Here is a 17,549-nt window from a genome sequence, read left to right as displayed (position 1 = left end):
GTGGCTCGTTTTTTGCGGGACAAGATGACGTTTTCAGCGGTACCATGGTTATTTATATCTGTCTTTTTGATCGCGTGTTATTCCACTTTTTGTTCAGCAGTATTATAATAAAGCGTTGTTTTTTGCCTTTTTTTTTTTTTTTCTTACGGTGTTTACTGAAGGGGTTAACTAGTGGGCCAGTTTTATAGGTCAGGTCGTTACGGACGCGGCGATACTAAATATGTGCACTTTTATTGGTTTTTTTTTTATTTAGATGAAGAAATGTATTTATGGGAATAATATATTTTTTTTTTTTCATTATTTAGGATTTTTTTTTTATTTTTTTTTTTTACACATTTGGAAAAAAAATTTTTTTACTTTTTTATTTTGTCCCAGGGGGGGACATCACAGATCAATGATCTGACAGTTTTCATAGCACTCTGTCAGATCACTGATCTGACTTACAGTGTTGCAGGCTTCACAGTGCCTGCTCTGAGCAGGCTCTGTGAAGCCACCTCCCTCCCCGCAGGACCCGGATCCGCGGCCATCTTGGATCCAGGCCTGGAGCAGGCAGGGAGGGAGGTAAGACTCTCGCAGCAACGCGATCACATCGCGTTGCTGTGGGGGGTTCAGGGAAGCCCGCAGGAAGCCCCCTCCTTGCGCGATGCTTCCCTGTACCGCCGGCACATCGCGATCGTCTTTGATCGCGGTGTGCCGGGGGTTAATGTGCCGGGAGCGGTCCGTGACCGCTCCTGGCACATAGTGCCGGATGTCAGCTGCGATAAGCAGCTGACACCCGGCCGCGATCGGCGGCGCTCCCCCCGTGAGCGCTGCCGATCTCATGTGACGTACTATTCCGTCCATGGGAATTAAGGCCCACCCCACATGGACGGAATAGTACGTCTAATGGCAGAAAGGGGTTAAATGCTTAGGAAGCCTTTGCAGGTGTTTGTTGTTAATTATTCTAATTTACTGATATAATAACTTTTGGGTTTTCATTGGTTGTAATCCATAATCATCAACATAAACAGGGATAAACACTTGAACTATATAATATATGAGTTTCACTTTTTGTATTGAAGAACTGAAATAAATTAACTTTGTGATGATATTCTAATTTTGTGAGAAGCACCTGTATGAACACTGGTGGGGAGCTGAGGCAGGGCATATTTGACAGGGGGACGAGGCTCCCCCTGGTGCCGATTACACAGATAGCGTTGAACCACACAGTATTGACCTGCGAACTGAATGTGGCTAGAGTTTGGTTATCCCTGCTCTATACATTTATGTGTCATGTGTCCATCGCAATAGAATGCAGACCCCAAGCAAACATCCCTATTTATACTTACTTGGAACCAACCCACACCCCCAATATATTATTTTTTTTTTTTACTCACTTATATAGCGCCATTAATTCCACAGCGCTTTACAGACATTATCATCACTGTTCCCAGTGGGGCTCACAATCTAGATTCCCCATCAGTATGTCTTTGGAGTGTCAGAGGAAACCCACCCAAACACAGGGAGAACATACAAACTCCTTGCAGATGTTGTCCTTAGTGGGATTTAAACCCAGGACCCCAGCGCTGCACTGCTAACCACTGAGCCACCATGCTGCCCTGAAAGAGCCAAACTCTCACCATTTATTCAGCCCTCAGAAGCATAGGGGAGTATACAAGTAACATAAATTTGTTTGCATTTTCTAGATCTGCTTTCCCCTTCAAGAATACAAGATCTCCCATTTTCCCAGGAGTGTCTAGGACCAGGATACTGTTGCCAGAAGTATTGGATAATTCAATTAAAGGGGTTGCCCATTCTTGCGATATTGAAGACCTTATCTTTAGATTTCAGGTCATTGGGCGGTTTGACGCTTGGAACAGCGTGGCCCCTGTGCAGTGATTGTTGACAGAAACTGCATCTCAGCTCTTATTGAAGTAGCTAAAAGTTGTATAAGTCTGGCCAAGAGCTATATTATTAGTTTTAACTTGAGTTATACTTTAGCTTTTCTTTTTGAACCTATTGCTTACTTATGTGGAACAAAACTAATGTTCAACTATTCAATTATCCAATTATATTGCAGGATAAATTTGCTTCTCCCGTCATGTGGCTCCTTCTGTTGGTGGTGATTGGCCTAATCTTCTTGTACAGATGGTATAGACAAAGTCTGATCCTGAAAAATCTCACCAGCAAATACGTCTTTATCACTGGATGTGACACTGGATTCGGAAATGTACTGGCAAAACAGTTAGATAAACGTGGAATGAAGGTCCTGGCTGCTTGTCTGACCAATGAGGGCGCAGAAAACCTAAAGAAAGAGACCTCCAGTAGACTGCAAACAATAATACTGGATGTTACCGACAGCAAAAGTGTAAGCGCTGCTGCCGAAAAGGTGGCAGCTACGGTTGGAAGTAAAGGTAATCAAATGTGTCTCCTTACCTATATAAAATGTATGCTATTTATGCTTTTAGTAGTGTTTTTTGTACAATATGAATCATATACTATGTTGCATTAAATGGGTTGTCCGGTACTAACTAAAGATTAACGGATCTTTTGAAATTTGAATTTGCTGGCTTCACTGAATTTTCTTAAAGATTTAATTTGTGGTGATTAAATTTGCATGAATTTCAATACCAGAAAGCTTGTAATTGCATGGAAAATATATGTGACGGAGAGGAGAGAGAACCCGCACTGACCATAAGAGCTCACACTCTATAGGCCAGAGAGAATCCAGCTGACCATAAGAGCTCACACTCTATAGGACAGAGAGAACCCTGATGACCATAACAGCTTACACTCTATAGGACAGAGAGATAGAGAGAGGAATCGGATCACCATAAGAGTTTACACTCTATGGAAGAGTGATAGAGAACTCAGGTGGTAATAAGAGATTAGACTCTACAGGAGCTAGAGGACCCATCTTACTATAAGAGCTTACACTCTATAGGAGAGAGAGAGCATCCGCGGATCATAAATGCTTACATGAGTCGCCCGCAAGGGCCTAGAGGTACTCGGTACCGGGTCCGGTAATTGTTAAAGGGGAGGTCACAGTGGCAGTGACCCGATTCGTGGCCTTGGGCGCTCAAGTAAAAGGGGAACAGTCTTTAACATGTTTTGTTCTCATTAAAGTCTCTCTAGTGGGTGGGTCCAGCTTTCGCATCGGTTCTTGAACTCCACCCATGGCAACACATCTCCTGTCCTTTATCCGCCTCATGGTGCAACTATGGTGGCTATTACACAGTCTAATACAATCCATGGCGTACAGGACCCATTTCAATGGGTCAGTCCATCCTGTTCGTGACACCAAGTTGAGTCACCCGCCAAGGCCTAGGGGTACTCGATACCGGGTCCAATCGTTGTTAAAGGGGAGGTCAGGTGGCGGCGACATGGTCCATGGCCCTGGGCACCAAAATAAAAGGGGAACAGTCTTTAAAGGGGATGTGAAAATAATAAAAGTTTGTGACGCCACCTGTGGTTCTCGGTCAGAGGTGACTGACGCTGCTTAAAGGGGTCCTCTGGGGGTGATGGTGCTACAGCATAGATGTTGTCGCTTCCCACAGGTGAAGCAGGGCCCCAGGGCTCCCGATGCATTTTGCCAGAGTGGTGTGGTGCCAAAAATAAATGGGGACATATGGTTACAGTCTCTTTACCTGGTTTACTGGTTGTAGTAAGCCACAGTCCAGGGTAGCAGCAATAAGTGGTGATGTGGTCCAGCTGGCCTGGAGGCAATGGTAGATCCCTCTCCCAGGTGAGGTTTGTAAGCCTTCTTCCAGCTCGCGCTCTTACACGAGGTCCTTGCTGCTTGCGGCTCCCTTACAAAGTCCTTTCTCTCTTGTCCTGGGATAGTAACCTGTATGTGGGCAATCCGAGCCTTTTGTACAGGGTCTCTATTCCGACCCGGGCTCTCTGTATACTGCTGCACCTTCAGGTGTGGGTGCAGACAGATGGCTTGCAATCCTCTGTCCTTCCGGTTCTGCTGTGAGATCTGGAGTATCAAACAGCCTCGGGCTCCCAGTTCCCTGTTTCTGTGCTTTAGCTTAGAGGGTGCCCGGTAACAGTTCCCCTCCAAGCTCCTTTCTTTTCCTTTGCTTCTCCCCTCAAATGCTCACTATCACTGCAACCCTTCAAGTTCTCTTCCGTCCTAGAGTTGCAGCACACACGTGGCTGCACGGCCCCACTCTTTGCTCTCACTCCTCTCTCCTTCTCCTTCTGTCACCAACTAACTAACTCCTCCTCCAGACCAGAATATATGTATATATAGGGGAAGCTCCCCTGAATCTGGGTTCAGAGCTCCCCCTTCTGGCCTGGATTCAGAATGTGCTGCATGTAGGTGCTTTACCTGGTAAAGGTAATCCTCCTTGCCTCCAAGCATGACATTACCCTCCCCGAAAGGAAGGCAACATCACTGTAACAGCCGGTCACCTGGGGTGTTATATACATACTGCAGAAGCGAGAAAGGAGACCCAGCTAATTATAAGAGCTTACACTCAACATTAGACAGAGACTTACCCAGTGACTCTGGAGATGGAAAACAATGCTGCCGTACATACTGTGCTGCACTAGGAACCACTGATCTGTGATGGCTCAGGTGCTGTCCACTACTGTACAATGTATGATAATTTGCTAGATTTAATAGATGCAGGGCATTATGGGGAAGCCTGCGTGGCAATGTAACACAACATTAGCCCGCACTCTGATGCTCGTGTGCCACCCCAGGAGTTCGGTTGTCACAGTGGTATTGCCTTCCTCACGGGGAGGGTGATGCCATGCTTGGAAGCGACGAGGATACCTTTAACATGTAACCAGTACATACAACACTGTTCTGACTCCAGGTCAGAAGGGGAGCTCGAGACCTGGATTCAGGGGTGTAACACCCTAGGTAACCAGTTGTTACAGTGATGTTGCCTTCCTTTCGGGGAGAGTGATGTCATGCTTGGAGGCAAGGAGGATTTCCTTTACCCAGTAAAGCACCTATATGCAACATATTCTGAATCCAGGCCAGAAGGGGGAGCTCTGAACCTGGATTCAGGGGAGCTTCCCCCAGATATATGTATTCTGGTCTGGAAGAGGAGTTAGACAGTCTGGAGAGACAGCGGAGAAGAGAGGAAGAAGAGCTGAGAGTGGGGCCGTGCAGCCACGTGTGAGCTGCAGCTCCAGGAACAGTAGATAACCTGAAGGGTTGGAATGTAGTGAGCATCTGAGGAAAGGAGCAAAGGAGAAAGAAAGGGCGTAGAGGGGAACTGTGACAGGGCATCCTCTGGGCCGAAGCTCATCAACCGGGCACTGGGAACCCGAGGTTGTGTTGAACTCTAGGTCGCACAGCAGAACCAGAGGGCAAAGAACTTTATGTGTTTTGCTCACACCCACACCTGAAGGTGAAGCAGTATACAATGAGCCCAGGTCATAATAGAGACCCTATAAAAAGGCTCGCACTGTCCACCATATGGGTAACTGTCCCAGGACTGGAGAGAGAGGACTTTGTCAGGAAGCCACAGGCAGCAAGGACCTTGCATACGAGTTCGAGCAGGAAGGCTTATGGATCTCACCTGGGAGAGGGATCCACCATTGCCTCCAGGCAGGCCGGACCACATCTCCACCTGTTGCTGATATGTTGGACTGTGGCCTCCTACAACCAGTAAACCAGATAAAGACGTTACAACCTTGTGTCTTCCATTTATTTGCCAGCATTCACCATCTTTGCCATACACATTGGGAGTCCTGGGGGCCCTGCTTCACCTGTGGGAAGCGATACCATCTTGCTGCCGTACCATCAACCCCAGAGGACCCATTTAAGCAGCATCGGTCACCTCTGACCGAGAACCACAGGTGGCATCACAAACTTCTATTATTTTCACATCCCCTTTAAAGACTATCCCTTTTACTGTACTTCGGTGCCCAGGAACATGAACGGGACACCGCCACCATGACTACCCCTTTAACGACAACCATACCTGGTACCGAGTACTCCTAGGCCCTGGCGGGCGACTCAGGGGAGCTTCCCTACATATATTCTGGCTGGAGGTGGAGTCAAGTAGTCTGTCAGAGAGGAGTGAGGAGTGGAAAGCTGGGGCCATGCAGACATGAGATTCTGCAGCTCCTGACGGGTCAGTCTGTGAGAGACTGAGGGGAGAAGAGGAGAAGGAAAGGAAAGATACTGGCAGTGGAGCTGCAAGAGGGCTCACTCCAGAATCAGTGCAGAATACCGAAGGCTGGAATTCCGAGGTTGTGAGGGTAACTGTATGCCCCACAGCAGAAACCGGCGGGCAGGAGATTCCAAGTCACCTGTCCTCCATTACATCTGAGGGCACAGCAGCATATAGAGCCCGGAGTCACTGCAAGTAGGGGCACCTGTAAAAAGGCTCGAGTTGCCTGCAATAAGGATATTGTCCTATTAATAGGACAGAGAGAAAGTGAAGACCTTGTGTGAAGCCTTAGGCAGCAAGGGACTACATCAGAGCACAGTAAGGAAGGCTTCCAACCCCACCTGGCTAGGGGGATTCCAAATTGCTTCCAAGCCAGCCGGACCTCACCAGCACCTGTGATCCTACCCTGGACTGTGGCTGCATACTACCAGTAAAGGTAAAGAGACTGCAACCTTGTGTCCTCCAATTATTTCTGGCACAACACCATCTGTCATCTTTATCCACTACACCGGGAGCCGTGGGGACTAAGCTTCACCTGTCGGAAGCCATACTATCCCTGCTGCAATAACATCATCCCTAGTGGACCCCTCTAAGCAGTGTCGGTTATCCCTGACCGAATACCACAGGTGGTGTCAGGAACATTCTTTATTCACAACAAAACCATTAAAGACCTTCCCTTTAACTTGGATGCCCAGGGCCACGGACCGGGTCACTGCCACCATGACTACCCCTTTTATGACCACCGGACCCGGCCCGAGTACACCACCATCCTAGCGGGTGCTCCACTCGTGAATTGAGTCTCAAGTAAGGATGCGCAAACTTGAACAGCAAAGTTGGGTGTTTGTACCGGACACCTAGTGTTTGATACCAAACAAGAAAAACTGAGATTTTACTGTATGTCCTGTTTCCTGTTTGGGTTCACCAGTCAAATAAAGCTTGATGAAAGGCTGCAACGCAGCCAATCAACAAGCTTTTAGACTGTAGGCACATCCAGACCCATCACAGCCATGTCAAGCATTTGAGATCTTTGGTTCCAACCACCGTGTCTATGTGGAAAAATAATGGAAGCAATGGAGAATATCCTCGTAAAGAAAATAGATGAAGCTGCGACTCAAGGAGAAGTCATTATTATGGGGGACTTCAACTACCCTGAAATAGATTGGGGAACAGAAACCTGCAGTTCCAGCAAAGGTAATCGGTTTTTGACAATTATGAGAGACAATTACCTTTCACAACTGGTTCAGGACCCAACAAGAAGGGGGGCACTACTAGACCTAATATTAACCAACATGCCAGACCGCATATCAAATATAAGGGTTGGGGGTCACTTGGGAAATAGCGATCACAAAATAATAAGTTTTCATGTATCCTTTAAAAAGATGTGTAGTAGAGGGGTTACAAGGACACTAAACTTCAGGAGGGCAAATTTCCAACGGATGAGAGAGGATCTTGGTGCAATTAACTGGGACGATATCCTGAGACACAAAAATACACAAAGAAAATGGGAGACGTTTATTAGCATCCTGGATAGGACCTGTGCACAGTATATACCGTATGGGAATAAACATACTAGAAATAGGAGGAAACCAATATGGCTAAATAGAGCTGTAAGGGGCGCAATAAGTGACAAAAAGAAAGCATTTAGAGAATTAAAGGAAGTAGGTAGTGAGGAGGCATTAAATAAATACAGAAAATTAAATAAATTCTGTAAAAAGCAAATCAAGGCAGCAAAGATTGAGACAGAGAGACTCATTGCCAGAGAGAGTAAAAATAATCCTAAAATATTCTTTAACTACATAAATAGTAAGAAACTAAAAAATGATAGTGTTGGCCCCCTTAAAAATAGTCTGGGTGAGATGGTGGATGAGGATGAGGAAAAAGCCAATATGCTAAATGACTTTTTTTCATCAGTATTTACACAAGAAAATCCCATGGCAGACAAAATGTCTAGTGATAAAAATTCCCAATTAAATGTCACCTGCTTAACCCAGCAGGAAGTGCGGCAGCGTCTAAAAATCACTAAAATTGACAAATCTCCGGGCCCGGATGGGATACACCCTCGAGTACTGCAGGAATTAAGTACAGTCATTGATAGACCATTATTTTTAATCTTTAAAGACTCCATAATAACAGGGTCTGTGCCACAGGACTGGCGTATAGCAAATGTGGTGCCAATATTCAAAAAGGGAACAAAAACTGAACTCGGAAATTATAGGCCAGTAAGCTTAACCTCTACTGTGGGTAAAATCCTGGAGGGCATTCTAAGGGACGCTATACTGGAGTATCTGAAGAGAAATAACCTCATGACCTCATGACCCAGTATCAGCACGGGTTTACTAGGGACCGTTCATGTCAGACTAATTTGATCAGTTTCTATGAAGAGGTAAGTTCCGGATTGGACCAAGGGAAACCAGTGGATGTAGTGTATATGGACTTTTCAAAAGCTTTTGATACGGTGCCACACAAAAGGTTGATACATAAAATGAGAATAATGGGGATAGGGGAAAATATGTGCAAGTGGGTTGAGAGCTGGCTCAGGGATAGGAAACAAAGGGTGGTTATTAATGGAGCACACTCGGACTGGGTAGCGGTTAGCAGTGGGGTACCACAGGGGTCAGTATTGGGCCCTCTTCTTTTTAACATATTTATTAATGACCTTGTAGGGGGCATTCAGAGTAGAATTTCAATATTTGCAGATGACACTAAACTCTGCAGGGTAATCAATACAGAGGAGGACAATTGTATATTACAGGATGATTTATGTAAACTAGAAGCTTGGGCTGATAAATGGCAAATGAGCTTTAATGGGGATAAATGTAAGGTCATGCACTTGGGTAGAAGTAATAAGATGTATAATTATGTGCTTAATTCTAAAACTCTGGGCAGAACCGTCAATGAAAAAGACCTGGGTGTATGGGTGGATGACAAACTTAAATTCAGTGGCCAGTGTCAGGCAGCGGCTACAAAGGCAAATAAAATAATGGGATGCATTAAAAGAGGCATAGATGCTCATGAGGAGAACATAATTTTACCTCTATACAAGTCACTAGTGCGACCACACTTAGAATACTGTGCACAGTTCTGGTCTCCGGTGTTTAAGAAAGACATAGCTGAACTAGAGCGGGTGCAGAGAAGAGCGACCAAGGTTATTAGAGGACTGGGGGGTCTGCAATACCAAGATAGGTTATTACACTTGGGGCTATTTAGTTTGGAAAAACGAAGACTAAGGGGTGATCTTATTTTAATGTATAAATATATGAGGGGACAGTACAAAGACCTTTCTGATGATCTTTTTAATCATAGACCTGAAACAGGGACAAGGGGGCATCCTCTGCGGTTGGAGGAAAAAAGGTTTAAGCATAATAACAGACGCGGATTCTTTACTGTAAGAGCAGTGAGACTATGGAACTCTCTGCCGTATGATGTTGTAATGAGTGATTCAATACTTAAATTTAAGAGGGGACTGGATACCTTTCTGGAAAAGTATAATGTTACAGGGTATATACACTAGATTCCTTGATAGGGCGTTGATCCAGGGAACTAGTCTGATTGCCGTATGTGGAGTCGGGAAGGAATTTTTTTCCCCAATGTGGAGCTTACTCTTTGCCACATGGGTTTTTTTTGCCTTCCTCTGGATCAACATGTTAGGGCATGTTTGGTTAGGCTATGGGTTGAACTAGATGGACATATAGTCTTCCTTCAACCTTAATAACTATGTAGCTATGTAACTATGTATGTGCGACGCAGAAAAGGTGAACGGATGGACTCTACCTGCCTGGTTCTCACCGTGACGCATGGAGGAGGAGGTGTGATGGTGTGGGGGTGCTTTGCTGGTGACACTGTTGGGGATTTATTCAAAATTAAAGGCATACTAAACCAGCATGGCTACCACAGCATCTTGCAGCTGCATGCTATTCCATCCGCTTTGCGTTTAGTTGGACCATCATTTATTTTTCAACAGGACAATGACCCCAAACACACCTCCAGGCTGTGTAAGGGCTATTTGACCAAGAAGGAGAGTGATGGGGTGCTACGTCAGATGACCTGGCCTTCAGAGTCACCAGACCTGAACCCAATCGAGATGGTTTAGGGTGAGCTGGACTGCAGAGTGAAGGCAAAAGGGCCAACAAGTGCTAAGCATCTCTGGGAACTCCTCCAAGATTGTTGGAAGACCATTCCCGGTGACTACCTCTTGAAGCTCATCAAGAGAATGCCAAGATTGTGCAAAGCAGTCATCAAAGCAAAAGGTGGCTACTTTGAAGAACCTAGAATATAATACATATTTTCAGTTGTTTCACACTTTTTTGTTAAGTAAATAATTCCACATGTGTTAATTCACATTGCCCCTCGTCAGTGCAAAGTCATGTGACACGGCTCGTTAAAGGATCGACATTGACTGTTAGGATTGCTACTTCCAATAGGTGGCACTAGAGTGCTAGTCCTCTTCCTCTCTGAAGAGACAATTTGCATATTTCCCAGAGGAGCATTGCGGCTTTAAGTCTCCTCACCTAGACATGCTTAGCATGTCACTCTCCACAAGGAGAAACGATACTTCTTGGATCTCTTTAAATTGAAAATGGTTTTTGGTGAGAACACGTCGCTAATTAACTCCTTAAAGATGCAGTCAGTTTTGATAGTCGTGACCAAGCTCAATTTACTTCTAAAAGTATTCAAAATCACTGTCGGGAAGTTTAAGGAAAAAATAAGAAATAACAAAAATATTTTTTTTCCACTAAAATTTTGGTTTAGCCCCAAATTTTTCATTTTCATAAAATGTAATAAGGGAGACCCAACAATTTAAGCAATTTATTTTAAATGCAGCAATATCCCACATATGGACAAAAATTACAGTTTGGACCTATGTGGGGTTCAGAAAGGAAGGAGCGCTAATTAATTTTTGAAGTGCAAAATAGCTGGAATACGTTGCGAACGACATGTCACATTTGCAGAGCTCCGGAGGTGCAAGAATAGCAGAAAACGCCCATAAGTGACCCCATATTCTAAACTCCACACAGTCAGGGAATTCATAAAGACTTATGGTGAAATGATTCAGCAGTATGTGGCCCTGTAATTACTAATGACCCCCCACTAACAAGATATCACGAGATATATAGTTAGCAAAGATAATGCAAAAAGTACAAATTGCCAGTCATCAAGTAAGATATTAGCAGAAAAATATGAAGTTTTAATAATTTGATTTGTCATCTATTTTTTTTTTCTACATTGCAGGTCTCTGGGGCTTGGTTAATAATGCAGGGTGTGCAAATGCTAATGTTCCCATTGAATGGCAAAAAAAGGAAGATTTCCTCAAGATCCTGAATGTGAATTTGATTGGTATGGTGGATGTCACTGTACATCTACTGCATCTTGTAAGAAAAGCCCAAGGACGTATAGTTAACGTATCTAGTTGCATGGGTAAACTGGCTAATCCTTGCACTGCTGGATATTCCATGTCAAAGTATGGTGTAGAGGCTTTCTCTGATTGTTTAAGGTAGGTTTTATGTATAGTTGTGTAAAAATCACCTAACATTGTTGAAAATGGTGAACATGAATTATAGTAAAGATGGTTGCTATTACATTGCATTCCTTCTTTTCAAATCTTCCTCACTAATCTTTAATTCATACTTGTATATTTATATATGTACTGTAGGTTATGTAAAGATCTTGATATTGTACCTGTTTGAAGCTGCCTTCATTCTGATGATATCCATGCTCAAGCTGGTGAGGATTCAGTGCAAGACCAAACATTTTGATTTTCACAAAGTTTACTGCTTCAGATTTTATAACCCAAAGCAGAAAAATGGATCACAGAGCAATTACAATTTTAAATTTTATTGATGATTATATTATAAAAAAGACAATTTTCATCATCATTTTAATAAATAAATACATAAAAAACATGAAAAACAGAAAAAACGGGGTTAAAGTGACACCAAGTGACACGTCCAGTAGGTGGTCAAAGCAGTCCAAAGGGCATACCATAAATTAATAAACAGCTAAGCCGATAATAATATTGAGTAATATTGATATATAACAGGCCATAGGCTACAAGAGCATATGTGTGCAAAAAGGCAAATAATAAATATAAATATAAAAATAAAATAGCCTGCACACAATTACCAACTGCAAGGGATTTAGAAAAGGGGGCCCCCCATAAACGATGTAATACCCGCAAATGCAGAATGTACAGAGCACCCAATCAAAAATATATAATGAAGATATGTCACGCCATAGCCAGATATTGAGGAATACAATTGTGAAAATTAGTATTAAAGAGGCATTCTCAAGGTATTAAATTCAGTCAATTAGTTTGCATTAAAATATGCAAATTTCAAACTGATTTGCTTTTTCTATTTGCTATCGTTCTCCTGCTATGACAGCTTTCACCTTAAACAGGTTGTCAACAACATTTTATAATGTCCCCATCAATTTAACCCCTTAGTGACAGAGCCAATTTGGTACTTAATGACCAGGCCAATTTTTGCAATTCTGACCACTGTCACTTTATGAGGTTATAACTCTGGAACGCTTCAACGGATCCCGCTGATTCTGAGAATGTTTTTTCGTGACATATTGTACTTCATGTTAGTGGTAACATTTCTTTGATATTACTTGTGATTATTTATGAAAAAAACGGAAATATGGCGAAAATTTTTAAAATTTTGCAATTTTCAAACTTTGTATTTTTATGCCCTTAAATCAGAGAGATATGTCACGAAAAATAGTTAATAAATAACATTTCCCACATGTCTACTTTACATCAGCACAATTTTGGAAACAAATTTTTTTTTTGTTAGGGAGTTATAAGGGTTAAAAGTTGACCAGCAATTTCTCATTTTTACAACACCATTTTTTTTTAGGGACCACATCACATTTGAAGTCATTTTGAGGGGTCTATATGATAGAAAATAATGAAGTGTGACACCATTCTAAAAACTACACCCCTCAAGGTTCTCAATACCACATTCAAGAAGTTTATTAACCCTTTACGTGCTTCACAGGAACTGAAACAATGTGGAAGGAAAAAATGAACATTTAACTTTTTTTTGCAAACCTCTTAATTCAGAACCATTTTTTTTATTTTCACAAGTGTAAAAACAGAAATGTAACCATAAATTTTGTTATGCAATTTCTCCTGAATACGCCAATACCCCATATGTGGGGGTAAACCACTTTTTGGGCGCACCGCAGAACTTAGAAGTGAATGAGCGCCGTTTGACTTTTTCAATGCAGAATTGGCTGGAATTGAGATCGGACGCCATGTCACGTTTAGAGAGCCCCTGATGTGCCTAAACAGTGGAAACTCCCCACAAGTGACACCATTTTGGAAACTAGACCCCTTAAGGAACTTATCTAGATGTGTGGTGAGCACTTTGAACCCCCAAGTGCTTCACAGAAGTTTATAACGTAAAGCCGTGAAAATAAAAAATCGCTTTTGTTTACACAAAAATGATCTTTTCGCCCACAAATTCTTATTTTCACAAGGGTAAGAGGAGAAATTAGACCACAAAAGTTGTTGTGCGATTTCTCCTGAATACGTCGATACCCCATATGTGAGGGTAAACCACTGTTTGGGCGCACCGCAGAGCTTGGAAGTGAAGGAGCGCCGTTTTACTTTTTCAATGTAGAATTGGCTGGAATTGAGATTGGACGCCATGTCATGTTTGGAGAGCCTCTGATGTGCCTAAACAGTGGAAACCCCCCACAAGTGACACCATTTTGGAAACTAGACCCCTTAAGGAACTTATCTAGATGTGTGGCGAGCACTTTGAACCCCCATGTGCTTCACAGAAGTTTATAACGTAGAGCCGTGAAAAAAAAATTGCATTTTTTCTACAAAAATGATCTTTTTGCCCACAAATTTTTATTTTCACAAGGGTAACAGGAGAAATTAGACCACTAAAGTTGTTGTGCAATTTCTCCTGAGTACGTCGATACCCAATATGTGGGGGTAAACCACTGTTTGGGCGCACCGCAGAGCTTGGAAGAGAAAGAGTGCCGTTTTACTTTTTCAATGTAGAATTGGCTGGAATTGAGATCGGACGCCATGTCGCGTTTGGAGAGCCCCTGATGTGCCTAAATAGTAGAAATCCCCCACAATTGACCCCATTTTGGAAACTAGACCCCCCACGGAACTTATCTAGACATGTGGTGAGAACTTTGAATGCCCAAGTGCTTCACAGAAGTTTAGAATGCAGAGTCGTGAAAATAAAAAATATTTTTTTTTTCCACAAAAAAGATATTATAGCTCCCAAGTTTTTATTTTCACAAGGGTAACAGGAGAAATTGGACTGCAAAAGTTGTTGTCCAATTTATCCCGAGTACGCTGATGCGCCATATGTGGGGGTAAACCACTGTTTGGGCGCACGGCAGAGCTCAGAAGGGAAGGAGCGCCTTTTTGGAATGCAGACTTTGATAGAATGGTCTGTGGGCATTATGTTGCGATTGCAGAGCCCCTGATATACCTAAACTGTAGTAACCCCCCACAAGTGACCCCATTTTGGAAACTAGACCCCCCAAGGAACTTATCTGGATGTGTGGTGAGAACTTTGAATGCCCAAGTGCTTCACAGAAGTTTAGAATGCAGAGTCGTGAAAATAAAAACTATTTTTTTTTTCACAAAAAAGATATTGTAGCCCCCAAGTTTTTATTTTCACAAGGGTAACAAGAGAAATTGGACCCCAGAAGTTGTTGTCCAATTTATCCCGAGTACGCTGATGCCCCATATGTGGGGGTAACCCACTGTTTGGGCGCACGGCAGAGCTCAGAAGGGAGGGAGCACCATTTGACTTTTTGAGCGCAAAATTGGCTGTCGTGTTTGGAGACCCCCTGATGTACCTAAACAGTGGAAACCCCCCAATTCTAGCTCCAACCCTAACCCCAACACACCCCTAACCCTAATCCCAACCTGATCCATAATCCTAATCACTAACCCTAACCATAATCACAACCCTTACCCCAAAACAACCCTAATGTCAACCCTAACCATAACCCTAATCAAAACCCTAAATCCAACACACCCCTAGTCCTAATCTCAACCCTAACCTCAAACCTAACCCTAATCCCAATACACCCCTAATCACAACCCTAACCTTAACCCTAATCCCAAGCCTAACCCTAATCCCAAGCGTAACCCTAATGCCAACCCTAACCCTAATACCAACCCTAATCCAAACCCTAACCCTAATCCCAGCTCTAACCCTAACTTTAGCCCCAACCCTAGCCCTAACTTTAGCCCCAACCCTAACCCTAGCCCTAAGGCTACTTTCACACTTGCGTCGTTTGGCATTCCGTCGCAATCCGTCGTTTTGGACAAGAAACGGATCCTGCAAATGTGCCCGCAGGATGCGTTTTTTGCCCATAGACTTGTATTGCCGACGGATCGTGACGGATGGCCACACGTCGCGTCCGTCGTGCACTGGATCAGTTGTGTTTTGGCGGAGCGTCGGCACAAAAAAACGTTCAATGAAACGTTTTTTTGTACGTCGCATGCGCCATTTCTGACCGCGCATGCGTGGCCGTAACTCCGCCCCCTCCTCCCCAGGACATAGATTGGGCAGCGGATGCGTTGAAAAACTACAGCTGCTGCCCACGTTGTGCACAATTTTCACAACGTGCGTCGGTATGTCGGGCCGACGCATTGCGACGGCCCCGTACCGACGTAAGTGTGAAAGAAGCCTAACCCTAAATTTAGCCCCAACCCTAACCCTAAATTTAGCCCCAACCCAAACCCTATATTTAGCTCCAACCCTAGCCCTAACCCTAGCCCTAACCCTACCACTAACCCTACCCCTAACCCTAACCTAACCCTACCCCTAACCCTACCCCTAACCCTAACCTAACCTAACCCTAACCCTACCCCTAACCCTACCCCTACCCCTAACCTAACCCTACCCCTAACCCTACCCCTAACCTTACCCTACCCCTAACCCTACCCCTAACCCTACCCCTAGCCCTACCCCTACCCCTAACCCTAACCCTACCCCTAACCCTACCCCTAACCCTAACCCTACCCCTAACCCTAATTTTAGCCCCAACTGCTGTTCTCCTGCAGGCCGGCAGATGGAGACAGATGGCGGGCGCACTGGGCATGCGTCCGCCATGTTCTTCTGCCGGCGGCCAGGAGGAGCAGCAAGAGGATCCAGGGACACAGGTGAGTATTGTAGGGTCCCCGAATCCCCCTATTTCTCTGTCCTCTGATGTGCGATCACATCAGAGGACAGAGAATTACACTTTCCTTTTTTTTTTTTTTTGCGGTCGCCGGTAAACAGTTAATTACCGGCGATCGCAAAACAGGGGTCGGTAAAACCTACCCCGATCATGCTCTTTGGGGTCTCGGCTACCCCCGGCAGCCGAGACCCCAAAGATTCTCCCGGTGCCGGCCGGTGGGCGCACTGCGCATGCGCCCGCCATTTTGAAGATGGCGGCGCCCACCGGGAGACACGAGGAGCATCGGGGGTGCTAGGTGAGTATTGGGGGGCCACCTGGGACCCCTTTTCTCTGTCCTCCGATGTGCGATCACATCAGAGGACAGAGAAATTAAAAAGAGATCGCTTTTTTTTTTTTTTTTTTTTGCGATCGCCGGTAAACGGTTAATTACCAGCGATCGCAAATGCGGGGTGGGTTAAAAACCCCCCGAATCATGTTCTCTGGGGTCTCAGCTACCCTCGGCAGCCGAGACCCCGGAGAAAATCGGCCTCTGGGGGGCGCTATGTACTTTTTCCACAGCGCCGTTAATTAACGGCGCTGTGGTTTAAGTACCCTTAGCGGCCGCCGTTAAAAGCCGTAAATAAGTATATTTGTAAATAAATATGCTGCCATATGTACCTCTGAGCGGTGCTATCGCTGACCGCTTAGTCTGCATCACATGACCGCAGCTGCTGTTGACATCGGCTAAAGTCACGTCAACTTCCTGAATCCCCTGCATTACCCAGGCACCCCCTCCCCCGATTAACTGAGCGGTGGGCGGAGTTTCATCTCAAGTCACAGCCCAGTATCTAGCGCACATTTGCGGCCAATGAAAGCAGAGAAGAGAGGGGAAGCGTGCACTGGATACTAGACTGTGACGTGCCTGTGACTGAGTCACTCCTGGGTGATGCCAGAGATTTTGGAACTTGACTTAACATCAGCCGATGTCAGCGGCGGTTAAAGCCAGAGTCACGTGATGCAGATTGAGTGCTCAGGGATACCACTCATAGTCGCATATGGCAGCAGTATGTATTTACAAAAATACTTATTTACAAGATTTAACCTCTTCATGACGGAGCCCTTTTTCGTTTTTGCATTTCTGTTTTTCGCTCCCCTTCTTAAGAGCCATAACTAATTTTTTTTTCACCAATATGGCCACATGAGGACTTGTTTTTTGTTTTTTGAACAACACCATTGGTTTTACCATATCATGTACTCGAAAACGGGAAAACAATTCCAAGT

At 44.4% G+C, this 17,549-nt stretch overlaps 1 protein-coding gene across 2 annotated transcripts in view; it reads left to right on the top strand.

The window, feature by feature from the left end:
* The window catches only part of LOC138670813 (17-beta-hydroxysteroid dehydrogenase type 6-like), a 270,057-nt gene that overhangs the window by 143,873 nt on the left and 108,635 nt on the right, over positions 1–17,549 (top strand). For both annotated transcript variants that reach the window (XM_069758504.1, XM_069758503.1), the window contains exons 2-3: positions 2,060–2,393; positions 11,349–11,610. In XM_069758504.1, the coding sequence (XP_069614605.1) occupies positions 2,081–2,393; positions 11,349–11,610 (575 nt within the window). In that variant the 5' untranslated portion in view covers positions 2,060–2,080. The remainder of the gene's footprint in view (positions 1–2,059; positions 2,394–11,348; positions 11,611–17,549) is intronic.

The sequence above is a fragment of the Ranitomeya imitator genome, chromosome 3, assembly GCF_032444005.1.
Source record: "Ranitomeya imitator isolate aRanImi1 chromosome 3, aRanImi1.pri, whole genome shotgun sequence".
NCBI classification, from domain to species: domain Eukaryota; kingdom Metazoa; phylum Chordata; class Amphibia; order Anura; family Dendrobatidae; genus Ranitomeya; species Ranitomeya imitator.
The sequence above is the reverse complement of the archived record's forward strand: the minus strand, read 5'-3'. Positions and strand labels throughout refer to the sequence as shown.